The sequence below is a fragment of the Agelaius phoeniceus genome, chromosome 34, assembly GCF_051311805.1.
Source record: "Agelaius phoeniceus isolate bAgePho1 chromosome 34, bAgePho1.hap1, whole genome shotgun sequence".
Taxonomy (NCBI): domain Eukaryota; kingdom Metazoa; phylum Chordata; class Aves; order Passeriformes; family Icteridae; genus Agelaius; species Agelaius phoeniceus.
Window position 1 is genome coordinate 1,843,052 of NC_135298.1, and position 17,523 is coordinate 1,860,574.

Below are 17,523 nucleotides of genomic sequence, written 5' to 3' on the forward strand. Positions count from 1 at the left end.
CTGAGGCTTCAGCTCCTTCAGCTCCTGGTGCTGAGCTGCTCATGCTGAACGAGAGCACTCGGAGAGACGAATCCAGTCCATCCAATTCCTTCTGGGACACGCAGAGGGGAGGCTGTGCAAACAGGAGCATTGTTTGCTGTGGCCTCCTCTCTGCCCTTCACGCCTTTCAGCGCTTTGAAGCAGCCAAGAGCTTTCTCCAAGAGTGCAATGGAGCAGCTGTTCCTGCTCGCGGGCCTGGCTCTTCCCAGTCTCTGCCCTTGCCTGCTTCTGTCCCTCTTGCTGTGCCCTCTGTTCCCCCAGGGCTGGCTGGCTGCTGCCCAGGACTGTGGCACTGGCACAGATCCAGTGCTCCAGAGCCTCCTTTCTGTGCCCCTGGAGCTGCCTGGGCACAGCAGCCTTTTCCATCTGGAAGCTCCCCATGGACAGGGAGTGCCCAGCTCCGTTCCTTGCACAGCCTCCAGGAGCCCAGGGCTGCCATCTCAAGTCCCTGCTGGCACTGGGGGCTCCCAGGTGCCTCAGGCTGCTGTGACACCGCTGCACACGGGAGGGAACAGGGGCAGGGGCTGTGCTGAAAGTCAGCTCCATCTGCTGCTGCTGCTGCTGCTGCTGCTGCTGCTGCTGTGGGGTCATTTGTGCAGCCCTGGCCCAGAGTCAGGGATCAGATGCTGCCAGTCTCTTCCAGCCCTGGCTGCTCAGAGGTTGGGCCTTGGAGCCTCAGGTGGCCAAAGGCAGCTGCTGCTGGGCCCTCTGTGTGTGCCCGTGTTCAGCAGTGCTGCTCCATCAGTCTGTGCCCAGCAACGGGGAAAAGCCTCAGCCCTGCAGGGCCAGGAGCTGCCGGGCTCTGCCTGAGCAGCTCAGCCAGCAGCAAGGGAGCTGCTCCACACAGGAACCAGGAGCAAAGGACATTCCTTCTCTAGGACATGTTTTCTATGTAAAGGAAAAAAAGGCAAAAGAAAAAAAACTATATAAAATGTGAAAGATGAAAACAAAACCCAAGTGTTAGTGAAAAACTTCTGAAACTTTGCATTAAGAAGTAAATGATCTTTTAAAAAAGGGAACTCAGTTATTTACATTGTAAATGTGCTGATGGCGTGGATCTTACTGACCCCAGCAGCCTTTTAAAAGATTTTGGGCTTTGTTTCCAACATTGCCATTTGAAATTGTGCTCAAAACAAGAGGAAATTGCTTTGTGCCCTTCCCACTCCAAGCAGGACTGGGAATGGAAACTCTGTCAAAGCCCAAATCCTTTAGAAGATGCCCTTCCTTCTCAGCCTGGCAAGGAGCTGCACATTCCCTTTGAAACTGTCAGGGATTTCTTAGAGACACAAAGTGCCACTTAGGGCTTTTTGCTCTGGTTGGGCAGTGCAGAAGGGCAATTCTCCATCCATCAGCTCCAGACTGCACTGCCTCAGGAACACGGCCCACTCGCCAGCTTTGGCCCACTCAGGCAATTCTAGAGGAGGAAGAAAGTGCAATTGCACAATTCCAGGCAATCAAGAAGGAAGAATGGGACAGACAAACACCCTGTGCAGATCCAGGCGTTCAGCTGGGACTGTGGAGGGTTTGGGTTCTTGCCAATTGGATGTGTGTCCCCAGCTGCAATCTCTGGGCCTGCAGCAGAGTCTCACTCAGCTGCCAAAGCAGAAAGCTCAGGCGCTGTGCTCGCAAGGGGCTCGTCTGATGCAAAGCTGTCAGAGCAATGGGAGGGCAGAGCCAGCCCAGCTGGGCCCAGGGCTGAGCCCAGCAGAGCCCTGGCAGAGCCCAGAGCAGCCTCAGCAGCCACAGAGCCCGGCTGCAAGGAGAGAAAGCAGAAAGTGCCCGTCAGCTGAGGGCTCCTGTGCCCTTGTGCCAAGGCCTGCGGTGCCCAGGCCATGCTGGCTGTGCCCAGAGCTGTGCCCAGAGCTGCCCATCCCTGCTGCCTTTGGCAGCAGAGCAGGAGGGCAGGACATGTGCCCAGCCTGCAGCCAGCCACGGCACATCCAGCCCTCAGCAGCTGCCCAGAGCAGGATGCTCCTGTGCTCGCTGCCATCTCCCAAAAGCTCTGATCCCACCCTGCCAAGCACACAGGGACCCACCTCACGCCAGCCACGGCTGCAAGAAAAGCTGCTCCCAAACCATGGCCTCAGCCTTCTCCAAGGCCACCGCCCATCCACGCCACAGCTGCTCCCAAGCACTTCCCCATCTGCACTGGACCACCTGGAACGCTTCCTCTGGAAAAACAAACAACACATTCTTGAAAAGAGATTAGAGACAAAAAGGGAAAACAAGAAAAACGGGAAAAAATCTTATCTCTGTCAGGGCCTTGAGGAAGGCCCAACTCCTACATGGTAGGGAAAAACCCAGCCATGGCTGAGGGAAGCCCACACTTTCTCACTTCCACCCTGCACTTCCCCCAAAATCACGGTGATCCCAAAGCAAACAAGGGCAGTGCAGCAGCCCAGCCCTTCCTTGCCTGCAGAGCAAAGCAGCCCCTGCACAGCTTCTGGAGTCCCACCTCTGCTCCCAGCATGGGGCTTTGTTTGTGTCGGGCTGGCTGCCCCAGCCCCAGCCCCAGCCCAGGCCACGGTGGCTGCTGGGGGCTGTTGGCAGGGCCAGGAGCCCACTCCCATTTCGTACCCAGCCCATGCCCCAGCCCTGCCAAAAGCAGCTGGGCAGCGACTGAAGAATGAGTTGCATCTGCCCCAGCAAAGGGGGAACCTTTGCTTCCCAGCAAGGCTGGGCCATGCCCAAATCTGGCAGCATTTCCCCGGGTGGGGACTCACCTGCAAATTCCCTGTGGAGTCTGGCTTTGAAGAAGGTGCCAGAATCAAAGTCCATCACCTTCAGCCTCCAGTGGCCAGGCTGAGGAAGAGTTTCTCATCCTTGGTGCCATCCTGGCTGTCTCCAGCAGCAGCAGCAGCAGCAGCAGCATCCCCACCCGGTACAGCTTCTCCAGGGGCTCCTGCTCCTTCCCTGGGGGCAGACCAGGCTCTCAGGGCTCTGCCCAGGGCCCCAGCTGTCAGGGAACCAGCACAAGCAAAACCAGCTTGGATGGCGGCCACCAGTGCTGGGCAGAGCAGCTCAGCTGCAGCACAAGGGCTGCGTGTGCCCATCCCATGACCCCCGTGCAGTGACACAGGCAGCACAAAAAGGTCTGGGTTCCTTTGCTTCTGATTGCCAAGGCATGTGTGGAGCTGCAACTTACCAGGGCCCTGGATCAAAGTGTGCCTGTGGCTCTCTCCCTTCTTCTATGGCAGAGGAATATCCTGCACCCAAGGATCAGAGAACAGGTCTTCTAATGTGGGTCTGTCCAAGGAGTTCACGGATAAACACCACCTGATCAGATCTTTGCACTCTGGGCAGAGAAAGCAGAACCTGCCGGTCAGCCAGAGAAGGCTCCTGTCTGCTTTGCCCCACTATTCCCATGGCCAGGCCATTCTGGATGCACTCAGGGCTGGACCTAAACTTTCCCATCAATTCCCTGTTTTGGAGGAGAGCAGGACATGTGCCACCTCCTCAGCAGCTGCCAGAGCGGGATGCTCACGAGCCCGCTGCTGGCTCCCAGCACTGGGATTCCCCCCGTGCCCAGAGAAGAGGATCCACCTTGAGAGAGCCCTTGTGGCAGCGGGAGCTGGCCCCAGCTGAGGTTCCGGCCCCTCCTGAAAGGGTGCTCCCCGCAGACCATCTGGTGCAGCAGGATGCCCAGGGACCAGATCGTTGCTGCCTCGCCATGGTACCAGCCAAAGTGGGTCCATTCCGGGGGGCTGTAGGATGGTGTTCCTATGGAATACAGATGGAGTTCAGCAGGGGGATGCTGCTGCTCCCAGAGCCTGGCCCCAGCATCCCTGGGCCTGCGGGGGCTGCATCAGTGGCACACAGGGTGACCACTGCCCTCTCGCCAGCACCTGGGACTTGTGCACAAACTTAGGCTTGGAAAAGAAGCCACTGGTGTCAGAAGAGGGCAGAGGAAGCCCTGGCTAAGCCTGACCATGACAAGCAAAGGAAAAACCCTCTCTGTGCTGGGGAAAACATGCCCTTATCCTCCCTGCCTGCATTGCCCCAAAAATATTAGGAAGCCAAGGCAAACAGGGCGAGTGGAGCAGTGCAAGCCCTTCCTCTCTCCTGCACACCAAACTGGCTGGGGCACAGGTTCCACCCCCCTCTCTGCTACCCCCACCCACGGGGGTTTTGGTCGGGCTGGCTGCCCCAGCCCAGCCCCAGTCCTGGGCAGAGTGGCTGGCAAAGGCTGCCAGCAGGGCTGGAAGATGGCTCCCCACCCAGCCCCGCTCTAAAGCAACTCAGCTGAAGACTCAGTCCCCTGACTGGCAGCAAAAGGGAGAATCCCCGCTGCCACAGCCAGCTTGGGCTGGGAGATGTTGGGCCATGAGATCCCGGGACCAGGAGTACACCCTTACGTGGGCTCACCTGCAAAGTGGGTGTAGGCTGTCTCTTGCAGGTAGGTGCCACAGCCAAAGTCAATCAGTTTGGCCTGCCCGGTGGCCAGGTCAAGCACGATGTTCTCGGGTTTTATGTCGCGGTGCAGGACCCCGCAGCTGGTGCAGTGCCACACGGCCTCCAGCACCTGGCGGAACAGCTCCCGCGCCACCTCCTCGGGCAGGAACCGCCGTGCCCGAATGACACGCTGCAGGTCCTGACACCGCTCTGGCCGCTCCAGAACCATGACGATGTGGTTGGGCAGCTCGAACCACTCCAGGAGCTGCACCACGCCGGGGAAGCCAGTGGACACCTTGGCCTGCAGCACGATCTCCAGCGGGGCCCTGCTGCCGTCGGGCTGCGGGAGGAGCACGATGCCCTCAGTGGGGCCGATGCCGTGCCAGGCCTGGGGAAGCCCTGAGCCAGCCCGGGATGCTCTGCGCCCTGCGCTGCGCCCACGCCCGCTCCCCCTCGAGGCGTCCTGGCGGCTTCCACCGTGCCGGGCCTCGGCTCATCCCCGCCCGGCAGCCCCGGCTGCTGCCGCTGGCCCCGCTCACTCACCAGCTCGCCCCAGTGCCGCACGCGGTTCCGTGGCACCCTCTTGATGGCCACCTGCAAGCCAAGGACAGCAGCGGGCTCAGCTCGCCGCCCGCCCTGCCCAGCCCCATCCTCCTCCTCCTCCTCCTCCTCCGCCCCCTCGTCCTGCGCCCGCCGCCGGCCCCGCCGCTCACCGGGGCGCCGTCCGAGAGCCGCGTGGCCGCGAAGACGCTGCCGAATCCTCCGCGCCCCAGCAGCGAACCCAGGCGGTAGCGCTCCTGCAGGGCCTCGTGCGCCGTCCCTGCGGGCGGGACGCGGCTGTCAGCGCTCGGCCCGGGGCCAGCAAGGGCCCCCGAGCGCCCCTCAGCCGCCCCGGGCCGGCCATGCCCAGGCCTTCGCTCCTCGCAACGCGGCACGGGAGGCTCGGGGCCGGCGGCCGCGCTGCCGAGCGGCGGAGCTCGGGCCTGGGAAGCCGCAGCGGAGGCGGCGGCAGCGGCCGCGCCGCCTGTGTCCTCCGCGGGCCCCGGGAGGGGCCGGGGCCGGGGCCGGGCTCGGGGCTGGAGCCTGCCTCGGGGCCGGGGCCGGGCTCGGGCCAGGCGGAGGCGAAGGGCGGCGATGCCGCCCCCGCACACGGCACTGATGCCCGCCCAGCAGCGCCACCGCCAGTAGGGCCAGAGCCGGGCGGAGGCGAGACCGCGGCGGGACGGGCGGGGCCGGGCACGGGGCAGCCCCGCCCGGGGCCGGGGGCGGGCCGGGGGCATGGCCCGGCCGGCAGGGGGAGAGGGAGGCGGGGAGAGGAGAGGGACGCCGGGCAAGGGACCCCGGGAGAAGGGTGCCCGACGGCGGGAAAGGGAGACACAGAGACAGAAAGAGAGAAAGGCCAAGAAAGAGAGACAGAAAAAGAAAGATAGAAAGAGAAAGATCGTTATAGATTATCTGGTTTTCTGCTTTTGCCGCTGTTGCCGCCGCTGCTGCTGCCGCCGCTGCCGCCGCTGCAACTGAAGCACCGGGGCCGTTCGTCCCCGTGTCCGTTCCCCGCTCGCCCCACGAGCCCCACGTTCGAGCCCCGCGCGCCCCGGGCACAGCCCCTGAGTCTGTCCAAACACGGCAACTTTGCAGCCTTGAGCCCAGGTGCAGAGCCCTGACTCCTGCACACTGGCACAGCAATCCCCTCGCTTGCTGCTCTGCATTGGCCTGGCTGAGGGGCAAACACTGGCGGGACACCTTCCCTTGGGCTAGGATTCCTACCTGAGCCCAGCACTGCACTTACATCTCCAGTGTTGCCTTCCAGTAAAAACAGGGGAAGGAAAACTCAGTGTGGCTCATGGTATTTTAGAGTGTCTAAAAATCACTAAGCCACTGATCTTAGAGGTGCAGTGCATCTGGAATTACTGGGATGGAGAAGTAGTGCAACATGGAAAAGGGGAGTATAGAAATAAATAAAGGAAAACATCTTGGATTGTTTCTTTCATTTACATTTCCCTTCTGGAAAGCTGTTTCAGTTTTCCAGGAATCTTTTCCTGTCTGCTCTTGCCAAGAATCTCTCCTGGAGAACAAGGTCAAGCTTCTGTCCCAAGATTTGCCACCAGCTGCAGCTTCTCTTGGCTTTCCACACTGCACAGTGTCTGCAGCAGGACTTTTGCAGCAAAGCAGGACAAATGTTTGGAGAACTTTACGTGTCCTTTCTTTTCCTGGTGGGCTGGGGTGTTGTGCCACTGGTGAAGTTTCCATTGTGACTGTTTGTGCTGCTTTAGGGCAAATTTTGGGAGGAAGCCTCCAAAAGGGGTCCATCTAGAAATCAAGTTCCAGTGGCCTCTCCCCCTACTAGTTCAGAAAAAGACTTCCCTTGGGAAAAGTAATAAAACCCCAGTTTATTTATCAAGTAAAATATTCCCAAGCATGAAAAATGAATAATATTAAATAAAACCTCTGACAGTGCTGAAGGGATGGCAAATTCAGAAAATCCTTTTTGTGGTTGTATTTGGCTCACTCGGTCTCTTCTAAGTCCCTCTGGTGCTGGAATGCAGCGTCCCAGACCTCAGTGGGCCACAGGTGTGAGCTGCAGGTGTTTTTCTGGGTTTTCAGTCCAGAGCAGGTTTCAACAGTTCCAAGAAAAAGGAAAGTCCCAGTCCCAGGAACTTCTCTGCCTAAGCTAGCTAAAACCAAATTGCTGGACCTGGGCTGTGAAGGCACTGGGAAATTTCCAAATCTGGGCACTGGCGCTGCCAGCAAACACCAGATCAGGATGGTGCTGGAGCCAGAACCTGGAAATTTCCAACTTTTGGCTTTCTGTGCCAGCAAATCACTGCACTTGGGCTGTGCTGGCACCAGGAAGTTTTCAGATCTGGGTGCTGGCGCTGCCAGCAAACACCAGATCTGGGTGGTGTCGTTGGCAGCGACAGAAATCTGCCGGATTTGGGCTCTGCTGGCACCGGGAAATTTCCAAATCTGGGTACTGGCGCAGCAAACACAAGATGTGGGCGGTGCCAGAACCAGTAGCAGAAAGTTGCCGGGTTTTGGATTTCTGTGCCAGCAAATTGCTGCCCTTGGGCTGTGTCAGAATAGGGAAATTTCCAGCTCTGGGCACTGGCGGTGCCAGCAAACACCAGTGAAACCTTCTGGTCCTCGTCCGGACCATTGGCCAGTGGTTTCCCTGAGAACCAGCTCTGGCCACTTTACAGACAGACACTGCTTTCATCTGCTTGTCTGCAAACAGAACTTTAATGCAGGCAAACACAACAAACAGGACGGCGTGCACAGTACGCAGAGCAAAGCAGAAAAAAGCCTGGGCCCAGGGTCCTGCAGGGATATTTATCCATTTATATATGGGGAGGGGTTAAGGTGGGATCTGAGGGAAGGATCCAAGAGGAAGGAAGGATTATGAATGTTACAATTTTTGCAGTAAAATGTAACCAATGGTAGCAAAGAGAACTCAGAACTTTCTAGTAACAATCTGCATAACTGAACAAGAGGATTATGGGCGGGAGCTCCTGCTGACCCCAACTAAAGAGGGTTTTCCCACAGCCTTAAGCCAAGGTCTCCTTCTTCTTTTAAACCAACCCCAACACACCAGATCTGGGTGGAGCCGGGTTTTGGCTTTCTTTGCCAGACAATTGCTGCATTTGGGCTGTGCTGGCACAGGGAAATTGCCAGATCTGGGCACTGGCGGTGCCAGCTCACCGCAGATCTGGGTGGTGCCGGTGCTATCACCAGAAAATTGCCGGGTTTTGTCTTTCTGTGCCAGCAAACTGCTGGACTTGGGCTGTGCTGCCCCTGGGAAACTGCTGGATCTGAGCACTGGCAGTGCCAGCAAACACCAGATCTGGGTGGGGCCTGCACCAGGTGTTTGCAAGGTTTTGGCTTTCTTTACCAGAAAATTACTCGACTCGGGCTGTGCCGGCACCGGGAAATTCCCGCATCTGGGCACTGGTGGTGCCAGCAAACACCGGATCTTGGCATTGCCAATGACGGTAGCAGGGAATTGCCAGATTTTGGCTTTCTTTGCCAGAAAACTGCTGGACTTGGCTCTGCCAGAACGGGGAAATATCCAGATGTGAGCACTGGCAGTGGCAGCAAACACCAGGTCTGGGCGCCTGTATTGGCATCAGGAAATTGCCGGATTTTGGTTTTCTGTGCCAGCAAATTGCTGGACTTGGGCTGTGCCATCACTGGGAAATTTCCGGATCTGGGCACTTGTGCAGCAAGCACCAGATCTGGGTGGTGTGTTGTAGTGTGTTTTCATACATTGTAATACTTTGTGATAGTTTAGGTTTTGAATCCCCGTATTTTTCCGAAATGGCTCATCCCAGATGGTACCCCCCTCCCTTTCCCTGTGTAATCCTTTTCCCTTGCTGAGATCATCCCCAAATCCCCACCCTGGCTCTCTGTCAATCACTCAGCATCCCATCCCCTCCCTCTAGAAGCTTCGGTCCAGGATGTCGAGTGATGAGCCAGAGGCCAGGGGTCAGCCCCCCAAGCCTTGCCCCATACGCTGTCCTAAATGTCCATCCCCCAGGACCCATCCCTTAGGGTCACTTCTTGGTTAGTCAAATGTTCTCTACTTTGGGTTTCCACGTCCCTTTAAATGTACCCTTGGCACATCTCCCGGGCTCTGGGCAGGAGGCCCCTGAGGTGTAGGGGCTCCTTTGGGACACCTGGAATAAAACCTTGGATTAACCCCTGCTAAGAGTCGGCCCTTTATCTTCTACCGCTGTCTCTGGAGTCTCTTGTGCTGCAAAGGCGGCCAGCCCAGGTGCCCTCAGTACCCTCGGGGCACAGAGAGTGTCTCCCCGCTGTCGGCCGTGTCGGGGCTGCCCCCGGTGTCTGCCGACTCGGGACTGGCCCAGGGTTCCTGAGAGGCTCCCAGAGAGACAGAGACAGTGGTGCTGGTGGCAGCACCGGGAAGCTGCCGGGTTTTGGCTTTCTTTGCCAGAAAATGGCTGCATTTGGGTTGTGCCAGCACTGGGAAATTGCCAGATGTGACCTTTCTGTGCCAGCAAACTGCTGGAATTGTGCTGTGCAGGCATCTGAAAAATTCCGGATCGGGGCACTGGCGGTGTCAGCACACACGAGATTGGAGTAGTGTAGGCACCAGGTATTTGCCTGGTTTTGGCTTTCTTTGCCAGCAAATTGCTGGACTTGGGCTGTGGTGGCACAGGGAAATGTTCAGATCTGGGCATGGGCGGTGCCATCAAACACCAGGTCTGAGTGGTGACAGTCTTGGCACCAGGAAATTGCTGCGTTTTGTCTTCTTTTTCCAAAAAACTGCTGCACTTGGGCTGTGTTGGAACCGAGTATGTCCAGACTGGGGTACGGGCGGTGGCAGCAAACACCAGATCTTGGAATTGCCAGTGCCATCAGTGGGTAATTGCCAGATTTTGGCTTTCTTTACCAGAAAATTGCTGGACTTGGCTCTGCCAGAACAAGGGAATTTCCAGATCTGGGCACTGGAGGTGGCAGCAAACACCAGATCTGGGCGGTGCCAGACCCAGTAATGTTGGAAATGAATTTGTAGAGAATTTTTAAGGTTTGATAGAAGGTTTCTATAGTATGTATGCAAGTGTCACAATCCATCCTTACGAACGGGTTTTGTGATGGTTCGTGGGTTGATCTCAGAGTGCAAAAAACACCGACACAGTACAGGGGGTTGCAGTGATAATCAAAACAAATGTACCTTTATTGAATAACCACAAGAAAATGCATTGGGGAGGAATTGGGGAAAAGGGAAAAAGAGGGAGGAAGAGGAAGGAAGGTATAGAGCTACCAAACGTAGAAATGGCAAAGTCCTTTGATGTCCAGCCAATGGAGTTCACCAGGTCACGTCTGGGGAGATCTCAGGGTTGCAGTTCATCTGAACTCTTATTGTCCTCTTTTTGTTGATGGGGGAAGGGGTAAAACTTGAAACTGAATCAAAGGTAGTCTATTGTATTTTTGGGAGAAAAAATGGTATTTAGAGAAGGGTACACACAGTCCATGTTCTCAGCAGTGGGTGAGAGCCATTGTCTTCTTGGTCCACTGCTCGCACCTGCAACATCCATCTTGCTTTGGTTAGCTTGCCTCCCCCACACACCTCCCCCAGGTTTGGGGTCTCAGTCCCAGTCCTTGGAAAGAGTGTGGGGGGGCCTCTTCACATAGGGATTTCATGTCTCGGTCATGGATGGAGAGGCCTTGTACATCTCAGTCTGTCTGTCATGGCGGTTGTAAGACAAGTGAGGGGTCTTCTGTGGGGGACCACCCAAAACTCAGGAGAAGTCCAGCCAGGCCGAGAGGTGGGACAACTTCCAAGGCTATTGTTGCACAAAGGCAAGGGGCCCCTTCTTCCTTTCATTGGGTTCAGTGTAGCATACAGCAAACACACCTGTGAACAATAGCTTAGCAATGCCAGCAGCTGTGCTCAGGTCTTGGAGCCCTTGGCATGTAACTTTCTCCACCAGGGCCAGAAACTTCAGACAAGGGGCTTTTCTTCAGTGGTCCCCAATGACGATTGTGAGGCAGATGAGAGAAACTTTGGACAGAGTCTCACACCTACATTACATGGACGACGTACTAATCTGTGCTTCCACCAAGTCTTACTCAGACGCAGCACTTTCCAAGACTGTCACAGCTGTCGAAAGCGTGGGGTTTCAGATAGCTCAGGAAAAAATCCAGCTATGGAGCCCATGGAAGTACCTCGGGTTTTTAATCACAGGAAGGACCATCGTGCCTCAAACTCTGTCCATCAACGAGCACCCCCAGACATTAAGAGACACGCAACAGCTGTGCGGCGTCATCACGTGGATCCGACCTCTCCTGGGCCTCACCACAGAAGAACTGGCACCGCTCTTCGACCTTCTACGAGGAGACGGCGACCTGGCTTCCCCACGCTCGCTAACGCCAGAAGCCTGTGAGGCTTTGGAGAGAGTCGCCAGCGCCATCAAACACTGCCAGGCACATCGGACAGACCGGTCCCTTCCCCTCAGCCTCGGTATTTTTGGTAAGTGCCCAAACTTCCATGTGCTGCTCTTTCAGTGGGATGATACTTCAAAAACCCCACTCATCATCATCGAGTGGCTTTTTCTGCTGCACCAACCACATCAAACATTTACCACCCCACCAGAACTTGTAGCCAAACTTATTATTAAAGGCCGACATCACCTCCAGACCCTCACAGCTTGTGATCCGGTGTGCATTTACCTCCCTTATACTTTGGAACAATTGGATTCTCTATTACAAACAGATGAACATCTGCAAATTCCATTAGACAGCTATCCTGGAAAAACTTCAATTCATTATCCTAAACACATACTTTTTAAAGATTCACTGCATTTGGCCCCAAAATCAGATAAAAGTAAAACTCCACTCAAAAACGCTATCATGGAGTTCACTGACAGTTCAGGCAAATCTCACCAGTCAGTGTTCACCTGGAGGGACCCGGACACTCAGAAGTGGGAGTCTGATATCCAGGTTGTTGAAGGTTCCCCCCAGACTGCAGAACTTGCTGCAGCTGTGAGGGCATTTTGAACATTCCAACAACCCTTCAATTCAGTCACAGGTTCTGCATATGTCACCGGGATAGCAGAGCGGGCAGAGCATGCCCTGATCAAGGAAGTCCAAAATAAAAAATTCTACAGCTTGCTCTCTGAATTAATTTGGTTCATCTCCCACAGAGAGCAACCTTATCACATCCTGCACGTCCGGTCGCACACAGAGCTGCCAAGATACATCACTGAGGGCAAGCGGAGAGCAGACTTGTTAGCAATGGCAGCAAGTGCCACCCACGTTTCCCCCGCTGCACCACATGTCTTTCAACAGGCTCGTCTAAGCCATGCATTCTTCCCTCAGAATGCTCCTGCTTTAGTAGGTCAATTTAAGATTTCCAGAGACCAAGCCAAGGCTATTGTCTCCACCTGCCCCAATTGCCAATCCCTCGCCCTCCCTTCCATAGGGACAAAATGAAGAAAATTACAGTGACAACTAACTTGACCATTCATGTTTCTATCAGTGCTCGAACAGTCGATACCTGACTCACTGGAGGACCAGATGGCCACTCCCAGGACACCCCGAAATACCTTAACAGCTGCTGCCACCGTCACTGTGCTCCTGTGCATCCAAACAGCGGTTGGATGGGTCGTGCCACAACCAACAGAAAACCTATGGGTCACACTGGGGAAATCTCTCAAGCAGGATAACTTTTGCACGGCCATGTGAGCTGCAAAAGACCCGCTGTCTACATGTCTGGTGGGAATCCCCCTGTCACCAAATGAATATCCCTGTGCAGGTAAGAAGCCCACCCTGGTAGACACCTGGGACGAGTGGATGAAGATCTTACCCCATGCACCACAGGACCTCCAAGAACTAGACCTACCAGGCTCCTCAAAGCGACTTCTTGTGTCAACTTTTTCGACAAGCCACCCCAACAAAATTGGCATGAGAAATCTGAACCACAGATGATAGTGAGAAAAGATAAATCACCAAATGATAAGAGATACAATGATGTTGACTGGTGCAATTATACTGCCAAAACATTATCTAAGTCCTCTCCGTTTCCCAGAGTGCTTCCCAAGGGAGTGTTTCTCATCTGTGGTGACAGGGAGTGGGCAGGGATCCCCTCGAAGATCAAAGGGGGCCCCTGCAGTCTTGGCCAGCTTACTACCCTCAGCCCAAACACTACCCAAATTAAAAATTGGAAACAAGAAACTCAATTGGCGCCCCAGAAAAGATCGTACTCCCAATTCAATCAAAATTGTGATGGCCAACTTTATAATTCGGGCAAGATGAAGAGGGTCACTGTTTCCATCTTTGTAGCATGGGTTGCAGCTGCGAAGGCCCTCGGTGAGCTTTCTCACCTGGAGTGCTGGCTTAGTAAGCAGACCAAGGCTACATCCGCTGCCTTATCAGACCTTCTAGCAGACGAGGAAACCACCAGACATGCCACCCTTCAGAACAGAGCGGCCATCGACTTCCTGCTGCTCTCCCATGGCCATGGTTGTGAAGATTTCAAAGGACTTTGTTGTTTTAACCTGTCATGGAAAAGCACATCGATCCAGGCCACCATCAAACAAATGCAAGAGCAAATGAAGACTCTTCTTACTGAAAATAAAGTTGTGGACATGATGGACAAAACGCTCATGCAGTGGAGCCTCCCTGTGTGGGTGCCCCCATTCTTAAAAGTTTATTGTGCGTCCTTCTCATAGTTGTTATCGTTTGAGCAGCACTGATGTGTTTTAAGAAAAGAATTCACAAAAGACTGGGAAATGTTTATTTAATAAATAAAAAAGGGGGAGATGTGAGACATTGGCATGGAGAAGACGAACCTGGGATGTCATTGGAGAACACCACTGTTGAAGTTAAGGTGAGAGACTGGTGCAATTCCCCATGGTTCTTTGCTTGTTTATGTGAATGTGCTTTTATGAATTGACTGCTGCTCGTCCCCCAGTTCCAGAATGTTCTGTACTCCCCGTTCCTCCATTGGCTTTCCCTGAGAGACCCCTCCCACTCTGCTCCCCCATTGGTGCGTCCCGTGTCACCCCACCTTAACTCCAGCCCTGACTCCCTTCCCCATTGGATAATTTGTACCCTGAGCCCTCCTGCCTTCCTCCAGTTATATACCCTGGCCCCAGCCCTGCTCCTGGCTCTTTGCCTCTGGTTCCCTTCAGCAGAGGTTGTGTTCCTGCTTGCTCCTGTTTCCCTCTTCCCCCTCACTTCAGCTGGGCCCTTGGATTTTCCCTTAATAAACCCGGCTGGATCTGCTCTGCGAGGAGTCCTCTCGTCCCTCTGGTGAGGCTTTGATTGCACCATCCGGGCTCAGGCGTCTGCTGGGCTGGGGCAGTTGTCAAGGCAGCCCCAAGTGGAGCCGCTTTCGGTGCTGCAGGCGCCTGACAGCGCCTGCCTGGGGAAGCTGCTCTGGCCACCCGCAGCAACCAATTCCTTTTCCCAGGCAGCAGCTCCCAGCGTGCTCCTGCGAAGCCCAGAGAGAGAGGGAGCAGCTGCCCTCAGCCCTGTCCTTTACCCCATCCCAATTCTCATGTAATGTCCCCCCTGGGAGAGAAACTGCCAGAGAAGAGAAGTGCGACCAGATCCCCCCCTCCCCTGAGCTTGAACACTTCTTTTGTTTCTTAAGGACCCAGTCTTATCAGAGCAGTGGTATTGCACTGACAGCTGGGACACCAGCAGGGGATCACCCCACAGTGCCCAGTGTGCACCAGGCTCAACAAGGTCTCCTTCCCCCCTGATTCCACCAGGCCTCTTCCCTTGGCTGTGGTTTTGCTGGATAGTGGGTCAGGACAGTGAGAATCTCCTTCATCCATTCATTCACTGTTGAGGGTCCTGCAGACACTTCCTCCATTTGTCTCCAAGGTGACCTCAGAAAACCAATGATATCCCAGCTCTTGTCCATCTGGTCAAGAATCCCCCACGAGGACACTCTGGTCTCTCCTCCAAGGCCCAAAGCAGCAAAACCCCTGAGGAAAATTTTCCCCCATGGGCCCTGCGCCTCCTTGGGTGAGTTCCAGAGCAAACAATCAAGGCAGTGGCCTGAAATGTTTTCCCAGCTGGGCCATAACACTTCTCTGATGGATGCACATTGTCCCTGGGGAAAGAGATGTGCAGAACCCTTCACTAATGCCCTGGAATGTCCAACAGGAATCACAGCCTTGGACAGCTCTCAGGAACCACTTCAGTGTGGATTTTCCTTCCTGGAAGCCCAAGATGTCTGAATGTGCTCCTGGTGCCTCAGGGCCTGGGTAAACAGGGCTTGTCAGAGAGGCTGGCAGGGCACCAACACCCCTCCTCCTCACAGGGCACCTCTGTTACCCCAATTAGCTCCGAGTGGCTGCCTGGGGACAGGTGCCCACTTCCCCATGTGCCTGGGATGGGCACATCCTGCTCAGGGCCAGTGCTGGCCTGGGCCCAGAGCCAGGGCCATGACCCAGGTGCTCTGGGAGGGCTCGGTGGCTGCAGGTGTGACAGGATGAGGGGCAGGGCAGGGCATATTCCCCTCGGGACAGTGCTGTGGGCATGGAGCTTGGTGGGGTTTGGCATCTGCAGGGAAAGGGATATCGGGTTGTGTGGATGTGGGAATTGTCACTCGTGAGGCATTCCCCAGGCCTCAGCCTTGTCTGCAGGTGCTCAGCATTGCCCAGTGCTCCCCAGTGTCTGCAGTGGCTGAGATGCCAATCAGCCACCTGATCCCATGTCCCTTGTTCCCCTTGTTCTCCCACATGTTGGGTTTGGGGCCGGGCTCAGCTCTGGGGTGTCCCCCAGGGAAAGCTCTGGGAGGGGAGGGGCAGCAGGAGATGGGGGATCTGGCACTGGGGGCTGTTGGAGGATGGATTGTGTTGGACTGGGGGCTGTCCCCACAGGGTCCCCAGGTGCCTTTGGCTCCCTGCCTGCCCCCCTTGGCCCCCCAGGTGCCTGGGCCCTTCCAGGGGCAGCTGCCCCGTGCAGGAAGCTGGAGGGATGCCGGGCAAGGGGGCTGGATCCGTGCCACAGGTGGGGTGGGGTGGACTCTGTGCCAGGGCTGGGCTTGTGGCCAGGGCTGGGGGCTGTGCCAAGCCGGGCTTTGGCCTGGGGGCTGGCAGGGAGGGTGCAGGGAGGAGTCCCGGCAGGGATAAAGGTGCACCTCACCTGCTGCAGCCTCAGGCAGCGCTGCCCAGAGCCAGAGGAAGATGAAGGTGGCTGTGCTCAGCGTGGCCCTGCTCTTCTCCATCCTGCTGTGCCCCCCGGCACAGGCCAAGGTGAGGCACCAGCCAAACGCTGTCCCCACATCCTGCCCTTTCTGGCCTCCCATCCCACCCTTTTGGTCCCTCCTCTGTGTCCCATTCAGGGTCCCCAAACACCCTCCCACTGACCATTCCTGAGGCCTTTCCTTCCATGTCCCCCCTAAATCCTTTGCCTTTCTTCCTGGCCACTGCAGCAGGGTCCTCCTATAGAATTCCCTGACTCACTCCCCATACTCCAATGATCTCCCAGTCCCGTTGGTTTTGTCCCCACCTGTCCTCATTCTCCTGTCACCACCAAGTCCCTCCCTTGCCCACCCATGTCCCTACACCTCAGTTCCTTTCTCCTCCCCTGTACCTCACACCCTGCTCCTTTGACAGCCCCAGCCCTGTCCCCTGGGCCCTCAAGTGACCCCAGATCAGTGTCTTTGGGTCTCCCCCCACCTCAAACAGATCTCCTTGGAGGCCCTGAATTCCCATCCCTCTGCCTGCGCCCTGCTCCCTGCACCCGTGTCCCCCCCAGCCCCACAAGGTCCAGTCCAGACCCAGCCTTTGTTCTCCTTTCCAGGCACTCCTGGAGGGAACCCAAGATGATCTGTGGGAGGTGAGTGGGCTGCTGGCATGGGAGGGCATCCCCTCAGGGCATTGGGGGGCAGTGGTGTCCCCCCATTCCTTGCTGGCACCGGGGACATCCCAGTGACCAGCGAGGTCTCCTGGTCTCTCTGCAGTTGGATTTAGACAATGTTGCGGTCCTGGAGACGCCTCTGGTGGGTACCACGAGTTCTGCCGCTGTCAGACCCTCCCCTTGCCTGGCCAGCACAGCCCAGGCCATCCCAGTCTGTCCCAGCAGAGCCCAGTGCACCCCTCCTGACAGCCCAGACAATGCCCTGCCCCAGGGCTGCTCCCCAGGGAAGCCTTTGCCCAGGGCCCTGCTGCATTCCCATCCCTGTCAGCCCAGGAGCCCCTGGATGAGCCAGGACGCAGCCCCTGCCCCAGCTGTGCCTCTTGGCCAGGAGCCCAGTGCTTCTGGGCAGCAGCACAGCAGCTCCTGCACCCCATTGCCCCCACAGCCCCTTCCCCAAGGCGCCCCTGCTCTCCCCTGCCTCCCAGTGCAGCCCAGTGCCCCCAGTGTGTCTCTAACGCTGCCTTTGTCCCCAGCCCCCTGTGGCTGAAGAGCTGCGGGCTCTCCTGCGGCAGAAGCGCCTGGCTGCCTCTCTGGATGCCTAGGTGAGCCGTGCCTGCAGGGACAGGGCTGGGGACAAAGCCCAGCCATGGCCCAGTGGGCTCCAGGGGTCACCTTCTGGGCTTTGTCTTTTAGGCTTGCAAGGACCAGTGTCCTTTTTCCTCTCCAGTGGCATGAGGAGATGATCATCCCTGC

General features: G+C 56.5%; 1 protein-coding gene across 1 annotated transcript; it reads right to left on the minus strand.

Moving 5' to 3' along the window:
• Positions 1-3,452: 3,452 nt before the first annotated feature.
• On the minus strand, positions 3,453-10,642 carry LOC143696408 (serine/threonine-protein kinase pim-1-like). Its single transcript, XM_077192539.1, has 6 exons — positions 10,624-10,642; positions 5,145-5,251; positions 4,975-5,025; positions 4,405-4,771; positions 3,583-3,759; positions 3,453-3,460 (listed from the first exon to the last, which is right to left on the minus strand). The coding sequence occupies exons 1-6, from the start codon at positions 10,640-10,642 to the stop codon at positions 3,453-3,455; spliced, it is 729 nt and encodes a 242-aa protein (XP_077048654.1).
• Between the last annotated feature and the right edge of the window lie 6,881 nt (positions 10,643-17,523).